Raw genomic sequence first — 19,103 nt, forward strand, 5'->3', positions numbered from 1 at the left:
CTTCACGGGCCGCATGAAACCACTTCACGGGTCGGATCTGGCCCCTGGGCCTTGTGTTTGACATGTCTGCAATAGGCGATTGTTTGGTCAACATAAATCCTTTGAATGCTGTTCCCACGTCCCAGAATGATGACAGCTTTGCTTTCAAAACTGAGCTATCCAAAGGAATCTTCAGGGCTTGCAGAAATATCATAAATGAATACAATGAGATAAAGCAGCGAAGTTTTAGGAGCAACCCTTCCCCCACTCCAAAACAAAGAAAATAAGCCATGAATGAGAGTCATGGATGACAGAGACCATATATTACTTATTTAGTTATTTGATTTTTATTCTGCCTTTCTTAATTTATAAGTAACCCGAAGTGGCAAACATAAATATTACTCCTTCCTATTTCCCCTCCTACAACAACCTTGTGAGGTGGGTTGGGCTGAGAAGAAGCTCAGATGTAGCTATAGTTATAGCACTGCCAGAAGCCCATAACAAGTTCACTTTTTTGGAGATTTTCCTTTGGCATAGAGAAGAGAAAGGGAAATGTCCATCACCTCAGCTAGGTCTGCAAGTCAAGGAGAGGACAAAGCTGCTTCCCTAAAAGCTTAATATTTGATAGGTGCAAAATGCATTGATGTCTCTGTATTTTTCTTGGTAAAGAATCAGAAAAGGCAGAGAAAAAACCCTTAGCCTACCAACCAAGACAGGGCATTGCCAGCTGAGGAATTCTGGGAGTTGAAGTCCACAAGTCATAACATTGCCAAGGTTGGAGACCCCTCCCTTGGGGGGGGGGAAAGTTCAATAGCCGCATGTGCAATCACCATTTTGACTTTGTTGACCGCACTTTGAGAATACCTATCTTCTTGGTGCTTCGCTGCTAGCTCCAAAGTAGGGATTTGAGCTTCTAGACAGAAATTCATTGCCCAATCTTAGGTGAAAGCCAGATAGAAGCAGGCCTTTTCCCACCATTGGCCACTTGTCAGCAGGAGCAGTTTTAAGTTAGAGGAAGTCAGATGTTGGTGTTCCCAATGAGTTCCTGGCCAAGAAGAATAGTCGGACAGAAGATCCCCAACCCCGGAGAGTTAATAAGGCGAGGCATTCAAGAGCAGGCTGGACAAGCCACAGATTGGGATGCTTTCATTCGGATTCCTGGAGGGAGCCCAGAGTCGGACGAGGTGATTTTAAGCCCTGCTTGGGTGAACCGTGGCTTCCCAACCGTTCCTCCGAACGTCCTTCCTCCGCGGGCCCTTCCCTTCCGCGACTTTTTAGATCAGCTCGGGCTGGGATCTGGGGCCTCTCCTCGGACCCCCCCACACCCCCGTCAGCGCAGCCTTAAGGAACCGTTCAAAGCCAGGATGCCGGGAGACGGGGCGTCTGGGCGGCGGCGCACAGGTGCCCGAGGAGAGCAGGAAGGGAAGGAGAGTCGTTGTCGTCGGTGAAGGAGGAGGCTGTGGGAGGAGGAGGAGGAGGAGGAGGAGGAGGTCCCGCCCCTGCATCGGGCTGGCTGGGTTTGGGCAAGAAGAAAGCGCGTGGACGAGACGGGGAAGAAGAGGAGACGAGCCCGCTCGGCGTTGGCAGCGGGGCGAGCGAAGGCAGGCAGGCAGGCAGAAAAAGTGGGACCTGGGCAGATCGCCTGGCCGAGAAGCGAAGGGAGCGGGACGATACCTGCGGAAGGTGGCCGGAAAGCAGGCAGAGCTCGGAGCCCAATCCGAAGGGGCGAGAAGAGGCTCCGGAGGGAGGGAAGGAAGGAAGGAAGGAAGGAAGGAAGGAAGGAAGGAAGGAAGGAAGGAAGGAAGGAAGGAAGGACGGGGGATTTGAGCGCGTGCGGGACAACTTCGATGTTGGGGTCCCGGAGCAACCACCCGGCGCAGGCGAACACTTGCGGGCTCCGTAGCAGGTGAAGCCTTGCGGAGGAGCCGAACCGGGCGAACGCTGCCACGGCAACAGCCGCAGCAGCAGCAGCATGTTCGTTTCTTCCGGCTTCGACTGAAGCGGGATGAGGACCCTCGCGTTCCTTCTGGGCAAGGCGCTAAGGAGAAGGTTTCGCCTCCTGCTGGTCTTCGGGCTGCTGGCCGTGGGGCTCTGCGCAGCCTACCTGGAGCTGGTGGTGCTGGCCGACCGGAATGGACACCCCCTGAACCACAGTGAGTTACTACTTGGTGGTGGGGTGGTGGTGGTGGTGAGCAACGGGGGTCCTCCCCCTGCTGAACTAGGGTCTGGGGCCGGCTTGGTCCTTGCCGGGCATCAACTGGGTTCCAAGCCAGCTTAAACTTGGCTTAAAACTTAGTCCTCCTGGCATCAGCTTTCCGTCCTGTCTGTATAAATTCCTCATCTTAAGAGCAGCGGGCATCTTGGCATGTGCCCTGAACCACAGGAAGCCCTTCTCATTGCAGTCCTGGTGTGCAGAACTGCACAGGTTGGCCTTGGGAGGGCAGGGGATGGCGTTGCCTGTGTTTGTAATTGTACAGGCCCCATCGGCACTTTGCCACAGCCCAACGTATGCCATGGCATCATCCTTTTTTCTGCGGTGCTCCCATGTGGTTGCCTTCATCTACCTCCCAGCCCAGCTGCCAGGCAGCTTTAATTCATCCTTTCTCTGTACTTCTAATAGCACTTCTCCATTTATTACAAGGTACTTGCTACATCAGTCACCCCTGTTTTTCATGCAGTGGGGAACAGTGACAAGGATGGTTTGGCAGAACAGACAATGGATTTGGTGCTGGGATAACTTTGGCCCATTCAAGGATGGGTGGATAATACTTCAACTTAAAAAATGGTAAAAAAAAAAAAAAAGCCCACAGTAAGGCTTAATGGGCAAATGTAAATGCATACAGTATTTAGGGTGCTTTTAGTGATGAAAATGCCTATTGTTATATGATGTACTAAACACTTATATTAGCATTTCATTTAAAATTAGGCAGAAATGTAAGGATTCTGGACAAGTAACTAAGATACAGATAATCCTCGACCATTGGTTTAGTGACTGTTCAGAGTTACAGTGGCACTGAAAAAAATGACTTATGACCAGTTTTCACACTTATGACCGTTGCAGCATCCCTAGAGTCACATGATCAAAATCGTGGCAACCAGCAAGTATTTACGAGGGTTGCGGCATCCTGATGTCATGTGATCAGCATTTGTAACCTTCCCAGCTGGCTTCTGACAAGCAAAATCAATGGGGGAAGCCAGGTTCGCTTACTGACAGCACAATTCTTTTAATGACTGCAGTGGTTTGCTTAACAAATGTGGCAAAAAGGATCATAAAAGTGGCCAAACGCACTTAACACCTGTCTTGCTTAGCAATGGAAATTTTGGAGTCAATTGTGGTCGTAAGTCGGGGACTATGTATACTTGTTTCTTCTAAGTTTCTGCATGTCCAGTTGATTTGAAAAGGGAAACAAAAAGGTTGACAATGTTAAATTTGGCCAAACCATCTTAACATGTTTCTGGTGACAGTTTGTTATTTTTCCGTGAACTTTTCAAAAATCGCTTTGGTTCAAAAATCTGCCTTACCCATTGTCTTCCCTTCTCCTGCTTCTTTCAACCAAACAGAATAGTTTTTGCTTATTTGTCATCTGTTCATATTTCATGCTCATAATAAGCAGGTTTCTTCTGCCTGTTGAACCTCATCTCAAGGGAGCAATCTTTATTTTTTTTCCAGGAGTGATTGATTGATTCATCTTACGGTTCATCTTATTCTTATCAGCCGTCTCCATCTTTGTTAATCAATTATGTCTTCCTTCTTGCTCTGTCTTTCTCAATTTCGTAATTGCTTTGCAGATTCTGATCTTTCTTGTCATAGAAATAACCTTATTCTTCCTATGTTTGTCACTGCCTTTCTTCTATGATTAAGAGACTCTTCGTATTTCTCCAGGCCCTGAAAACCATAAATTATTATGAATTCAATAAGCATACTGGTTGATATTACCTTTGTCTTCTTAATATTTAGCATTAACCCAAATTTTTCACATTCCATTTTAATCTTTCAGTGAGCTCTTATAAGTTGTCTTTACTTGCAACTAAGAAAGTTTATCTTTAACTGTTAGGATTCCAGTCATTTCTAATCCTTCCATTCTTATAAGGTATTTGGTGTACGAGCTAAACAAATATAGGTTCAATATGCATCAGTATGTCTCTCCATATTCTGAATTACTGTTTCTTTCAGTTCTTTCCATGCTTTATTTTATATTTCATTTATTTTTCAGTAAATATAATACCTAATATTTTCCTGCTTTTTAGCTTTCATTGTTTTTCTTTTTAAGGAAATAATTGCATCAACTCAGTCAAGAGTTGAAACTGAATGTACATGTTTAAGTGAAAAGTATGTTTTGTAACTTTACTGTCTATTTCTTTTTACTGCCAACTATATAACATTTTTTAGGGACGCGGTGGCTCAGTGGGTTAGGACGCTGAGCTTGTCGATCAGAAGGTCGGCAGTTTGGCGGGTCAAATCCCGAGTGCCGCGTAACAGAGTGAGCGCCTGTTACTCGTCCCAGCTTCTGCCCACCTAGCAGTTCGAAAGCACGTAAAAATGCAAGTAGAAAAATAGGGACCACTACGGTGGGAAGGTAACAGCGTTCCGTGCGCCTTTGGCGTCTAGTCATGCCGGCCACATGACCACGGAGACGTCCTCGGACAAACGCTGGCTCTTCGGCTATGAAACGGAGATGAGCACCGGCCCCTAGAGTTGGAAACGACTAGCACGCATGTGCGGGGGAACCTTTACCTTTACCTTATATAACATTTTACTGCTGGCTTGTAATTTTACTACCAGCTTTTCCCTTGACTCTGCTTGTCAGAAGCTAGCTGTGAAGGACAGAAATGGTGATCACATGATCATGGGACACTAAAACATTTGTAAACACCCACCAATTGAGAAAAGTTCCATTTGCAATCACGTAATGGAGCTGTACAAGGACTAATTGTACAGCTATTTTTTCAAAGATACCATAACTTTGAACAGCCACTAAACAGGGCAATCATTAAGTAAGGACTACCTGTATAATACATAAAGCTGAGAGATGGGTCACCTCTTTAATACATTCATATTTTCTTTAAGGCACATTAGGGTACATGCAGCCCATTATATATGAATTGGCCAGTCACTGACTGGGGCGTAAGGGCAGGATTTTTATTAGTTTAGAAGTAGGCAAAGACTCAGTCATTTGCTTTGCTGGCTGGGGAATTCTAGGAGCTAAAATCAACACATCTTCAAATTGTCAAGGTTGAGAAACATTGAATTATACCAAGACATCAAGTCATTTAATTGGTTTGGGTTTAGTGTGTGCAATCCAGCCATGGCAGTTTATACCTTATGACTTGATGGCCTGCGAGTTTGAGCAGTTGTGATTTATTCAGTTAATCATGGTTAGTTCTAAAAGGTGGAGCCCAGGCCAACTTAAGGGAGGATCTATAGCAGGAGTGGGTAATTAATTTTCCCAAAAGATCACATGAGAAACTGGGACTATTGTGAAGGGATGCCGTTGCCATGGCCCCTGCTGCCGACATCCACCACTGCTCCCTACTTCCCCAAAATGCCATTCCATGCACCAACGCTGCCCCCACTCTCCAGAGCTGCCCCCACCCCTTCTGCCATTGCTCCACCCCCTGCCACTGATGATGCCCCACCATCTAACAACAATACCTACCACCATGGGCCCCACAGGCTATAAAATGCCCAGGTTTGATGTACAGTATTCAGTATTTCCTTCCATCTGCTCACGAGCAGGTAATAATAATAGTAAAGTTGGAAGGGACCTTGGAAGTCTTCTAGTCCAAGCCCCTGCTCAGGCAGGAAACCCTATACCATTTCAGGCAAATGGCTGGCCAGTCTCTTCTTAAAAACTTCCAGTGTTGGAGCATTCACCACTTCTGGAGGCAGGTTGTTCCACTGGTTAATTGTTCTAAGTGTCAGGAAATTTCTCCTTAGTTCTAGGTTGCCTCTCTCCTTGACTAGTTTCCATCCGTTGCTTCTTGTCCTGCCTTCAGGTGCTTTGGAGAATAGCATAACTCCCTCTTCTTTGGGGCAACTCCTGTTAATAGGTAATAGGAATTGTTACCTGAAGAGCTGTAATCAATAAATGTACAATATGTTTTCGTGTCAATGGATGTGAGATGGGAATTGTAGTGTATGTTCGAAAGGCCTTTTATTGGGAAATGTTCTGCTAAACCATGGTTTGATTACATGCAAGTTTTAACTGGAGCTTTGTCATCTCAGTCAGCATAATGAAAGATAAAAAAATAAGCATTCAGGGAATATCCCAGACTACAGGGGATTAAAAATGGATTATTTGCTCTCTCTGCTTAGGGAAAAGGACAGGCCATTCTTTGACCGTTTGGCATCCTGGTCAATTCCCGGGTGTTGGGAAACCCTGATTTAGAGTGAGGTTGACTACATAAGAACCAAGTACACAAATATACCCTCAGGTGATTTTTAAAACAAAGAAAAGAATTTTCTCATAATGTTCAAGTTAAAGATAGTAATTGTAAACAAAAGTTTCCTAAGTACATGACACAAGACCTTTTTAATATGCTGATTTGATAAAATGATACAAGCTTGTGGTACATAATTATTTAATCAATATATTGCATAACTCTTTGTAACATGAACTATATACATACTTCATACTTCGTCATAGTAAATGTACCCTTTGCCACTATTAAAATTAATAAAGAAAGTTCACATTAATTGAATCTTGAAATAGGAAGGTAATATTAATTCCTTCATGGAAAGGGGAGATACTAATTTCTCTAATTGAGAAAACATTTCTATGGACACTGTTCGTTAAAAAATTCTTCTGTGTACATAGATACTGGGTCTATTATTCTCATATCAAAGTTTTGGCAATGAAATATAACAGCATGAGAAAAAATAAAGAGATATTTCTTATAATGTAATAATATAATATTTTCCCAATATAAAACTGAAAATGAATAGTATAGTAATTTATTGTAACTATTATAATGCATCTCTTATAATAATACTGCATTTGTGCTATGAATGTAATACATTTTTCATCTGTGAAAGACAATAAAATAGGTCTACTTTTTCAGATTCAATAGAATAGAATAGAATAGAATAGAATAGAATAGAATAGAATAGAATAGAATAGAATCTGGAAGGGACCTTGGAGGTCTTCTAGTCCAGCCCCCTGATCAAGCAGGAGAACTTATACCATTTCAGACAAGTGACTGTCCAGTCTCTTCTTAAAAATCTCCAGTGATGGAGCGCTCACGATTTCTGGAGGCAAGCTGTTCCACTGGTTAATTGTCCTCACTTTCAGGAACTTTCTCCTTAATTCCAGGTTGCTTCTCTCTTTGATCAGTTTCCAACCATTATTTCTTGTAAGATTACATAAGGTGAATAGGGCAGTATGGATGTAAGAAAATCTAAACAATCAAGATAGATTCAAATATAATTTAGTTATGACTTCATAAATAGTACTGTACTATTATGGATAGTAAACAATACAGTACTACCTGTACTATTTACTATTTACTCTCTAGCAACATACTACTAGTGAGAGGTTCCTTGAAGATGGGCTCTAGCATGAGTCCTAAAGCTTGGAAGGCTAAACTTCTGGTCCCAGTGTCCGACCCATATTGGATCCTGCAGTACAGGTAATCCTTGACTTAAGACCAAAATTTCCTTTGCTAAGCAAGGTGGTTGGGGAGTTTTGCTCCATTTTATGACCTTTTTACCACAGTTGTTAAGCAAATCATTGCGGTAGTTAAATAAATCATGTGGCCATTTGGCAAACCTGACTTCCCCCATTGACTTTGCTTGTTGGAAGCCGGCAGGGAAAATTACAAATCGTGATAACATGAACCCTGGGCAGTTGCCAAGTGCCTGAATTTTGATCATGTGACCATAGGAATCTTGGAACAGTACTAAGTATGCAAAACAGTCATAAGTCACTTTTTTCACCTTTGAATGGTCCCTAAACAAATGGTTGCAAATTGAGGATTACCTGTAATACGATCCAATCAAAATAAGCAGATAAATATGCAGATAAAGTCTGTGCAACTTGGAAGTCCTTGTTTGCTTGGTGTGGCTGTCCCTCTTCTGTCTATGCATGTGTGTGTATATAAATAATTCCAGGTTCTTAGAAGACATGGGTTCTCTTTCTTTCACATAGCAATTTAAAAGACAGCTGCCAAAAGCTGGAGGAAAATATACCTCTGTTTAGTTTAAGGATTTGCTAGTGGCTTGTAAAGGCAGTCTTTGAGACTGCAAGCACTGTCTTGCTGCCAGTAAAACATTTATTTTGAGGTGTAGCAATGTAAAGCATTTTTTTTAAATTTTGCTATTTTAGCTCAGTAAAATTTCCACCTTGTGTAGGTAGAAGCCGTCTCTAGTTTTTATTTTTATTTTCTTTCTGTAGAGGAGATGGTCCCAAATGAAGGCCATAAGGGCTCTTGGGGAGAGAATGGTTCCAAAGCTTTTATTTATTCTCTGCTTTTATTATTTTGCTTAATCTGTCTTCACAGTCTCCCAGGTGAAAAAATCTAAATACAAGCAGGAATTATAGCACTGCTGTTGCTGATGCAATAGCCTGCCTCTGCATTTGTTGTTCTAAAACCAAGGTACTTTTTTTTCTCAATAATTTCCCAGGCCTGGAAAGAAGCCTTTACAAGATCAGTATTTCCATGTCTGTTGGTAACAGAACATTCTCTGTTAAACTCTTGATGTGTGCGGAGGTTTCACTGGCTAGGAGGATACCCAGTTGAGACAAGCTGTTATATGATCTCTGCTGGAAAACAATAGGCTGCTTCAGTCTAGGGTAGGCAACCTCGGCTCTTTTATGACTCATGGACTCCCAACTCCCAGAATTCCTGAGTTGAAGTCCATGAGTCATAAAAGAGCCGAGGTTGCCTACCCCTGGTCTAGGGACAAGAAAACCTCAAGTTTTCTAGATGATCCTGAAGTACTACAACAACAACAACAACAAATAATAATAATAAATTAATAATAATAATAATAATAATAATAATAATAATAATAATAATAATAATAATAATAATAATAATAATAATAATAATAAGTAGTAGTAGTAGTAGTAGTTGGAAGGTACCTTGGAGGTCATCTAGTACAACCCCCTGCTCAGGCAGGAAACCCTATACCATTTCAGACAAGTGGCTGGCCAGTCTCTTCTTAAAAACTTCCAGTGTTGGAGCATTCACCACTTCTGGAGGCAGGTTGTTCCACTGGTTAATTGTTCTAAGTGTCAGGTAGTTTCTCCTTAGTTCTAGGTTGCTTCTCTCCTTGACTAGTTTCCATCCGTTGCTTTTTGTCCTGCTTTCAGGTGCTTTGGAGAATAGCTTGACTCCCTCTTCTTTGTGGCAGCCCCTGAGATATTGGAACACTGCTATCATGTCACCCCTCACCCTTCTCTTCATTAAACTACACATACCCAATTCCAGCAACCGTTCCCTATATGTTTTAGCCTCCAGTCCCCCAATCATCTTTGTTGCTCTTCTCTGTACCCTTTCTAGAGTCTCAACATCTTTTTTACATCGTGGTGACCAAAACTGGATGCAGTATTCCAGGTGTGGCCTTACCAAGGCATTGTAAAGTGGTATTAACACTTCACGTGGTCTCGATTCTATCCCTCTGTTAATGCAGCCTAGCACTGTGTTGGCTTTTTTGGCAGCTGCAGCACACTGCTGGCTCATATTGAAGTGATTGTCCACTAGGACTCCGAGATCTCTCTCACAGTTGCTACTACAGTATTGAGCAAGGTACCACCTATACTATACCTGTGCATTTGATTTTTCCTACCTAAATGTAGAACCTTACTTTTTTCACAATTGAATTTCATTTTGTTAGATAGTGCCCAGTGTTCGAGTCTGTCCAGATCCTCCTGTATCTTAAGCCTATCTTCTGGAGTATTGGCTATTCCTGCCAGCTTGGTGTTGTCTGCAAATTTGATGAGTTCCCCATCTATCCCCTCATCCAAATCGTTGATGAAGATGTTGAAGAGCACTGGGCCCAGAACAGAGCCCTGGGGCACCCCACTACACACTTCCTTCCATGTAGATGCAGTTCCATTGAGGACCACATGCTGAGTACGGCCTGTCAGCCAGCTACGAATCCATCTGGTGGTGATGCTATCTAACCCACATTTTTCTATCTTATCAAGTAGTAGGTTGTGATCTACTTTATCAAATGCCTTACTGAAGTCCAAGTAAATTATATCTACAGCATTCCTCTGGTCCACTAATTTTGTCACTTGGTCAAAGAATGCAATAAGATTTGTCTGGCATGATCTGTTTTTGACAAACCCATGTTGACCTTTAGTGATGACTTTGTTTGCATCAAGGTGTTCGCTGATTTGTTGTTTGATTATCTTTTCCAGAATCTTCCCAGGTATTGAGGTCAGGCTGATAGGTCTGTAGTTTCCTGGGTCTGTTATTTTTCCTTTTTTGAAGATGGGAACTACATCAGCTCTCTTCCAGTCCTCTGGTAGTTCCCCAGTGCTCCAGGATCTTTGAAAAATATAGTTCAGTGGTTCTGAGATCACGTCTGCCAGTTCCTTCAGAACCTTGGGGTGTAATCCATCTGGTCCTGGTGATTTGAACTTGTCTAGGCTGGACAGGTGCTCACTTACCATTTTCCTGCCTAACTTAACCTTTACACTTCGACAAAGGATGCTCAGAGCTTCATTTCAACAACACCTGAAGGGCCAACTCAGACTTAAGCTTTGTCTAGGCATTCTAACACTCTACTAAAATGCACTGTATGCTTGTTTTGGCTTGGTATGATGTGACAGCCTAAATGTTTTAAAGCATGTTTTCTTTATACATGATCCATATTATAGTCTCAGCAGGAGACAACACCTGGTTTAACTTGTTTATGCCTGGAAGCTAAGAAAGGTCAGATGGGGTTCATGCTTGTAGGACAGATTGGGAAGTGAAACAATTAAATCCCAAGGACATCCCAGTGGCACATAATTTCTGTAATCCTACCAGTATAACTGCATGGTTGTATTAATGAATTCATCTGGAATCAAGCTTAGCTCCTAGGAGACTTTATTTACTGATGCTGAAGCAAAGATACAAACATTGCCACAAATGATGTAAACAATAATATTTTTCTCATATTAAAAAGAACTAGAAGATTAAAATCAAACGGGCACAACAACACAAATTAAAGTGCCAACAGTTTACTACATAGGCTCTGGACTAATTGTAATAAATCAGAGGGGAAGGAACAGTCTCACAGTTTGGGGCACCTGTGTCAAAATGTTCCCCCCTCGGGTTGTTACGTAGTGAACCCCCGAGACAGATACAACATTGTCATGATGGGATCCTCACCAGATCTTAGTGCTCAGGCAGATATGCAGGAAAAAATTGGTCTGTCAAATATGTAATCCTAATTCCAGCATCAACTTCCTGAAATTTTAAGGAGTGGGGAAAACATATTGGTAGCCAATGCAATTCCATGAAATAGACCTTATTTATTCCATAGTTAGGTTATTCCTTTTAATAGTTTAATGAAGTAATTATGCATTGACGTTGATTTCTATGGCAGTCTCAAGGGCAGCGACACATATAGCACAGCACAATAATCAGTTTTGTGATTAGCACTACAAAGAACAAGGTGCCTGGATTACCTTTATCCAAGAACAGCTAGAACTGGAAAAACACATTCTTTGCCAGAGAAAACACGTGTGCTTTTATTCAGGGTGCTGGATTTAGAAGAATCCCCAGAGTCTACCCATCTGTTCTTTCAGACGGAATACAATCACATCTGAAGTAGGTAATTTCCCTGGAATAAGGTAGCTGCCTATAATACATGCTTCTGTTTTGGTGTAATGCTGCATCTTCCTGGCCAACATATCCAAAAATATTTCTAAAGTCCAATAGCCTTCTTAAGAATTAACAAGATTTTGTTGTTGTTGTTAGTTGCGAAGTCGTGTCCGACCCATCGTGACCCCATGGACAACGTTCCTCCAGGCTTTCCTGTTTTCTACTATCTTCTGGAGTCCATGTAGGCTCATGCCTATTGCTTCAGTGACTCCATCCAGCCACCTCATTCTCTGTCGTCCCCTTCTTCTATTGCCCTCAATCTTTCCCAGCATTAGGCTCTTCTCCAGTGAGTCCTTCCTTCCCATTAGGTGGCCAAAGTATTTGAGTTTCCACTTCAGGATCTGGCCTTCTAAAGAGCAGTCAGGGTTGATCTCCTCTGGGACTGACCGGTTTGATCGCCTTGCAGTCCAAGGGACTCGCAGGAGTCTTCTCCAGCACCATAGTTCAAAGGCCTCAATTCTTTGGCGCTCAGCCTTTTTTATGGTCCAACAAGATTTTACTTTTGTTATTAAGATTGTCAATCAAGAGGAAACCAAAGCTAATTCAATCCTCAATCATGCATATCTTCTAAAAGTATCTGAGCATCTGTACAAGTCCTCTCCCAAGCATTCTTTCTAAGGCAGACATGTAAAACTCTTGACATCACGTGACATTGCGCCATGTCACAGAAGTTTTTCCCCATTGCTGGCAATGGGGTGGGCGCGGTTTCCTCGTGACACATCTGGCCTGCGGGCCGGCAGTTTGACACCCCTGTTCTAAGGGCTGTGGGAAATAACAGGGTAATAGGCTACAAATATTCTTTCTTTTTTTACACATTTTATTAAGTACAAAAATTAAAAACATTGAACGTAGTGTATCATCTTTGACATACATCTTTGTCTGATCATTCAATATTGGTAACTTTGCATGTGGTACATAAGAAAGTAAATATTACATAGTTATATACAGCTATACATTTCCAGTTAACCTTTTTCTACTTATATCCATTCTATCGACTTCCTTCTTTTTCCCCTCCATTTGTAAAATTTATTCCATACTATGTAATATTCTGTTTCATCCTGATCTTTTAGTTCTTTTGTCATCTTGTCCAGTTCTGCGCAATACAAGATTTTTTTTATTAGCGCATCCCCGCTAGGAGCCTCAGCTACTTTCCAATTTTGAGCAAGCAAAATTCTTGCTGCCGTTATAACATGTATGATTAAGTATGGATCGGCTTTGTTTATGTTCTTTTCTAATATTCCTAATAATAGTGTTTCTGGTTTCTATTGAGTTTTTTGACCTGTCATTTAAAGATAGGACCACCATTCCAAAACAATTCCCTGCTGTCTCAACTCTTGTCTTTGCTTTATATGACCTTCCTCTGACAAAATGTCTTTATGTGTAATAACTTTATCTTGCCTATATAAGTTGGGGTATGTGACTGCTTCTAATGGTGAAAGCCAACCTGGAGCTTCTAGTGTTGGCATTTAACAGTAGTCCAGCTTTTTATTAGCTCTTGCCGAACTTTGTGTCTCAGGAAGTATTGGTGGTTCCTGCTTTTCCCTATCCATAAATGGGCATACCAACCCTGCTGAAGGTCATGCCCCTCTAAACATCTTTTGTTTTCCAGAGTGATCCAGTCCCTAATCCACGTCAGGGACGCTGCTTGATAATACAGTTCCCAATCCGGAAAACCTAATCCCCCTCTCTCTTTGGCATCCTGTAGTAGAGACTTTTGTTTCATTCTCGCCTTCTTTCTTTCCCACACAAAATCTAAAGTTAATTTATTCAACTCTGTAAAAAAAAAATCTAATTGGATTGGAATATTTTGAAACAAGAATATCATTTTAGGTAGAATGTTCATTTTCACTGCTGAAATTCTTCCAAGAAGCGAAAGATTTAGGTTTCTCCAGTGGTCTAAGTCAACTTTTATTTGCTTTACTGATTTTCCATAATTGTCCTCTTTGATTGATGAGCAACGTGCAGAAATAACAATTCCCAGATATTTTATTTTAGGAACTATTTGTATACCTAATTTTTTGGCAAGATTTTCTTTTTGTGCATTGGCCATATTTTTAGCTATGATCTTTGTTTTGTTTCTATTTATTTTGAAGCCTGCCGAATCTCCATACTCCTCCAGTATTTCAAATAGCTTCTGACCTGATTGCTCTGGATCTTCTAATATAAATACTAAATCATCAGCATAGGCTTGATATTTGCATACGCTGCAAATATTCTGATTTAAACATATATTTCTCAGTTGGAAGGGCATCAGTCCATTCAGTGTGATTTCATCCTGACTTGAGGGTGAATATAGCTTCATGTTTATAGTTGTTTGTTTGTCATCTATTATACTAGCATATTAATATCACTTCTGTTTGGAAAAAAAATCCTGAATTAACATCAATTCAATAAAATGAATAAAAATCATTAAATGTCAGGCGCAAACAACCAGATCCACATATGTAGAGTTCAAACTAGCTACTTTATTGTTCTACACCTATTTCACAGGAATCTTCCCAGACTGGCGGTTTTCACCTGGGAAAGACTAGATAAGGATCAAAGCCATTTGGGGGTGGGCATCCAGGCTTCAACCCTCTTCCAAACTGGGACAGTTCCTGTCCAACATTAAAAGAGTAACACCAGATAAAAGAATCGATTGAGAAGCTAATTTTAAACAGGAATTAAAAATATCTAACCCAGAAACATTGTGGCCTGATGTATTGCTGATAGGAAATAATTTCACATGACCTTGGCACTCTTGTTTGAAACCATGGTCTATTGCTAGCAAATGCTGATTAGTTAGTGTCACTATTAATTGAGTATGTCCTGAAAGAGTAGTAAAAGTATACTTATACATAGAGGAAGCAGACTGTATAATATTTCCAACAAAATGCCTTTGATGGAATTCTGCTGGTGATTTTCTAAGTGCCATTCATGTGCAATCCATCTTCTTCAAAAATGCTGAAACTGAGGCAACTTTGTTTCCTTAAACAGAGAAAGGTAGGATGGTATGTGTATATGTGCCATCTGGAGACAGCTTCTCACAAAAAGGAAAAAAATGTAGTTAGGAATGGAACAGATCTGTCAGGGAGAAAATTCCCACTTTAATACATTAATACATGGGCCTTGTTCTGTCCCACAAGCTATGATGATTGAAACTGTTCTTCTCACCTGTAAAAATCAAAGTTCATAATTGTTGTATCTATTTGCTGTTCTCTTATTTTATAAACTCTGTCAGGAGCTGAAAAATCTCAAGGAATTCCAATAAGTTCATGGGACACCATGATTTAGGGCTTTCCCCCCACATAGTTATAATGTAGAGCAAGGGTGGAGAACTATCGTCCCTTTGTGACCTGTGGACTTCAACTCCCAGAATTCATACAGGGGCCATAATTCCCCACCCCTGATGCAGAGGAACAGTAGTTTTTATATCTCTCCTCATGCCCACAACTCTCAGCAACAAGTTATTTTGTTAGCAGAGTGGCAAGAAAGCACTCAGGCCAAACTTGTTCTTCTGAATTTTCCACCTCTTGTTTCTCCGCATTTTTTTTTAAAAAAACTTTCAAGTCCTTTCCCATGCATTCTGGATACCCAATCTGTGTATCAGCCATCTGAGTAATTTGTTCAAATTACATTTAAAAAAAAATGAGCACCACAGCAATAAAGTTACCCTCCCACCCTATCGCCCTGAGTGGACTGTTTGCAAATTGTTATGGGGGTGGGGGCGTGGGGTGGGAAATAGAGAAACAAAAAGAGGTTATTTTTCTAAATAACCAGATTATTTTTTTAGCCTGTCGGCAGAGTTTAATCACTGAAATGATTCAAACACGTATTTTAGACGAGTTTCATCCCTGGACAATGTACAATGTATGTACCAATCCGAAGAAAAATTGAACTAGTGGTTTCAACCTCTGGAGAGATGGAAGCTTTCTCATTCCATCAAGGCTGCATGAAACAATTTATAATTTCTGTTCAAGGTTTGTCTTCATCACCTGGAAAGTGGAAATGGAATACATTGTTTTTGAAAGGCCATCAGTCCTTTTTCTGAAGGTCTCCTTCCCTGAGTTCTAGACCTGTCCTGGGCACAAAGTGAATTGGGTGACATTGAGCCGGTCACTTTCTCTCAGCCCTAGGAAGGAGCCAATGGCAAACTACTTCTGAAAAACTTTGCCAAGAAAATTGCAGGGATCTAACTCTAGACAGTCTCTGTGAACGGAACATAATTGAATAAAAGAAGGGAAAGAAAACTTCCTAGATAGAGGGAGGAATAAAAGAATAACAGAATATCAGCGTTGGAAGAGATCTTGGCGGTCTTCTAGCCCAACACAATGTTCAGACAGGAAATCCTACACCATTTCAGATAATTGCTTGTCCAATCTCTTCTTTAAAACCTGCAGTGTTGGAGCACCTACAACTTCTGGAGGCAGGTTGTTCCACTGATTAATTGTTCTCACTGTCGGGAAATTTCTTACTTCTAGGTTGCTTCTCTCCTAGATTAGTTTCCATCCATTGCTTCTTGTCTTGCTTTCAGGTGCGTGACAACTGTGGATGAAAAGTTTCTCTCTCCTCTCCTTTTACACCAGAGCTTTAAAACCTGAACTGTTGCGCAAGCAATTTGATAGAGAATAAAGATCGCTGTCAGATTTTCTTTCTAACTTTATGTGCCACATGGGGTCTGAATGGAAGTGAAGAAGAGATGAAAAGACGGAGGAGAGCAAGAAAGAAGGGGAGATAGAAATATTAAAGGAAAAATGAAATAGGCAGAAAAAAGTGGGGAAAGAAAAAGAAGATGAAGAGGACATGAAAAAAGTTCAATATAATGTCATCCAGAAGTGAAGTCTCCCTGTTAGTAGTGAGCACAGAATTTATCTCTAAATACGTCTAGTCTTTTACTCAAAATAAGAGGGTTTATACAAAGGAACAAACACCAGTAGCATATGACTAATATTTATACAACTGTGGTGTATATACTGTATACTGTTTCTTGTTAAATTCAAAGGTTAAGGAGAAAATCTTCTGTTAGATTAGAAAAACTAAAAAAAAAGGTGTGTGGGGGGGGTGCAAGGGTGGGATAGTGAAAGACATCTGAATTGGAAAATAATCTGCTGAGAATAGTTTTCTGTTTTACCAAAATTCTTTAAAGGATGGATGTTTAGGCTTGGAAGAGGGTGATATAAGATGCCTGGCCTGCACGCAAGGCTCTCTTATCTGCTGAGCTTCTCCTGAGCTTTCTGTTCTGTTTCATAATGTTTGATTTTCCCATGCATTCTGGATTGATTCTGAATTAATCTGTCTTTGATGACCTTTAAAAAGCACTTTGCATTTCTAGATCTTTGGGACTGCATTTTCTTTCGTTCTGGGGGATTTGTACTGCTACATGAGTTAGCCTGAATAAATCAACCCAGAGAGTTATTTAAGTTCATTTGGGAAGGTTGGGCATTATTTGTTATCTTTAGATGCATACATTACATTATTCTTATTTTATCTGAGCAGAATTACTGATATTTATAAAGCTTGCTTTCTGAATCTGAAATTTCAACACAGCTGATTTATATAGTGGTGCTGGTACTTTTCTGAATATAACATGCATGGATTGTGCTAAGATGTATTGTTCTGGCTGCCAAGTTTGCATTTTCCTCTTTTTATCAGTAAAAATCACATTTTTGACCCTCCCACTGTCTCCTGTTCCCCACAATGGTGCATCTCTTCTCAGACCTTCTTCTAGGACAGGGGTCTTCAAACTTGGCCCTTTTATGATTTGTGGACTTCAACTCCCAGAATTCCTCAGCCAGCATGCCTGGCTGAGGAATTCTGGGACTTGAAGTCCACAAGTCATAAAAGGGCCAAGTTTGAAGACCCCTGCTCTAGGATAAAAGGTCCTCAACCCCTGAATTAGACTGAGCTCAAGAAGTTGCAAGGTATTTACTTCCATAGACTTGTGTAACATGATGTCGGCTTGGTAGTGGCATTGTTGCCCAAGCCATATAAATGGCATAATTTCCATTAGTTGCATCAATTGCATCATTTATGCAATGCGTTTTGTCACTGATAGCATCGATTGGATTTACACAATATGCTGAACCATAAACCACCATTTCCAAACACCATGGTTTTGGCTCATGTAGTGCATTAAGCCAAAACCAACAAGCCAGGTTGTGTTTTTTAGGTGTTGGCTAATTAACCAGTTTTGTTTTCAAAAACCTTTATACTGTCGAAGAGTTCAAACCATCCCTCCCTCCCTGTGGGAAGAATGGCTCTTACCTTATTTCTTGATAAACCCTTTGTAACATTGAACAAACTGAGCCTGGCAATACTCCTGGCAATACTCCACATGCAAAAGGGTGGGAAAAAGACAGATGTCATAAAAACTCAGAAGGAATTTTTTTTTTGGGGGGGGAGAGTGCTTAGTCCCCACCCATTCACATGCCTAGGCAGTTTTTGCCCAGTGGAAGAACACCTGATAATACTTTAAATCTCAGGGTAAAAATAGTGGCATAAACAAAGCCAGCTCATGTTTCGTTTTCTCCTGCCCAAACTTGCATGTACAAATACTCTGATGAGAGTAATATGAAATCTGCAGTCAGCTTGCTTACCTACTGAGCAGCATGAAGGCATTCAGCCCATGTTCTCTAGGCCTGACTCATGGATTTCCAACTTTTTCAAAAGATTACAAGGTGAAGGGAGTGCCTTGAGAACAGGACTGAAAGAAGAAGATCTTGCAAACTGTTTGCTCACGACTACCAAACGAATGGAACTCTAATCACTTGGAGATCCACAAAGTTCACTGTGAATCCAAATTAAACCCCTTCATTTCTGGAAGGGAGGGCATTTGCTTTGATCTTGGCTGAACTGGGTTGGCAGAGTCCATGCACTGTAGTAGGACACAGTAGTTTGGTTTTAAGCAAATTCTCTGAGTCGCTGAACTTGTCGATCAGAAGATCGGCAGTTTGGCGGGTTGAATCCCGAGTGCAGTGTAACAGAGTGAGTGCCTGTTACTCATCCCAGCTTCTGCCAACCTAGCAGTTCGAAAGCACGTAAAAATGCAAGTAGAAAAATAGGGACCACTACGGTGGGAAGGTAACAGCGTTCCGTGTGCCTTTGGCGTCTAGTCATGCCGGCCACAAGACCACGGAGATGTCCTCGGACAAGCGCTGGCTCTTCGCCTTTGAAACGGAGATGAGCACCGGCCCCTAGAGTTGGAAACAACTAGCACGCATGTGCGGGGGAACCTTTACCTTTTATTATAAGTTAGAATAAGCTTGTGACTTCAATCATTTATGACTTGAATTGTTTAAATGGTCATTTTTAACTTTGTCTATTGC

At 41.3% G+C, this 19,103-nt stretch overlaps 1 protein-coding gene across 3 annotated transcripts in view; it reads left to right on the forward strand.

The window, feature by feature from the left end:
• The first annotated feature begins 1,534 nt into the window (after positions 1-1,534).
• Positions 1,535-19,103, forward strand: part of B4GALNT3 (beta-1,4-N-acetyl-galactosaminyltransferase 3) — a 91,146-nt gene continuing 73,577 nt past the window's right edge. For all 3 annotated transcript variants that reach the window (XR_014026783.1, XR_014026784.1, XM_081330305.1), the window contains exon 1: positions 1,535-2,132. Coding sequence is in view for 1 of the 3 variants with exons in the window: in XM_081330305.1 (XP_081186431.1) it covers positions 1,985-2,132 (148 nt within the window). In the remaining 2 variants the exon portion in view is untranslated. The remainder of the gene's footprint in view (positions 2,133-19,103) is intronic.

This window comes from Vipera berus (assembly GCF_964194415.1).
Source record: "Vipera berus genome assembly, chromosome: 6".
Taxonomy (NCBI): domain Eukaryota; kingdom Metazoa; phylum Chordata; class Lepidosauria; order Squamata; family Viperidae; genus Vipera; species Vipera berus.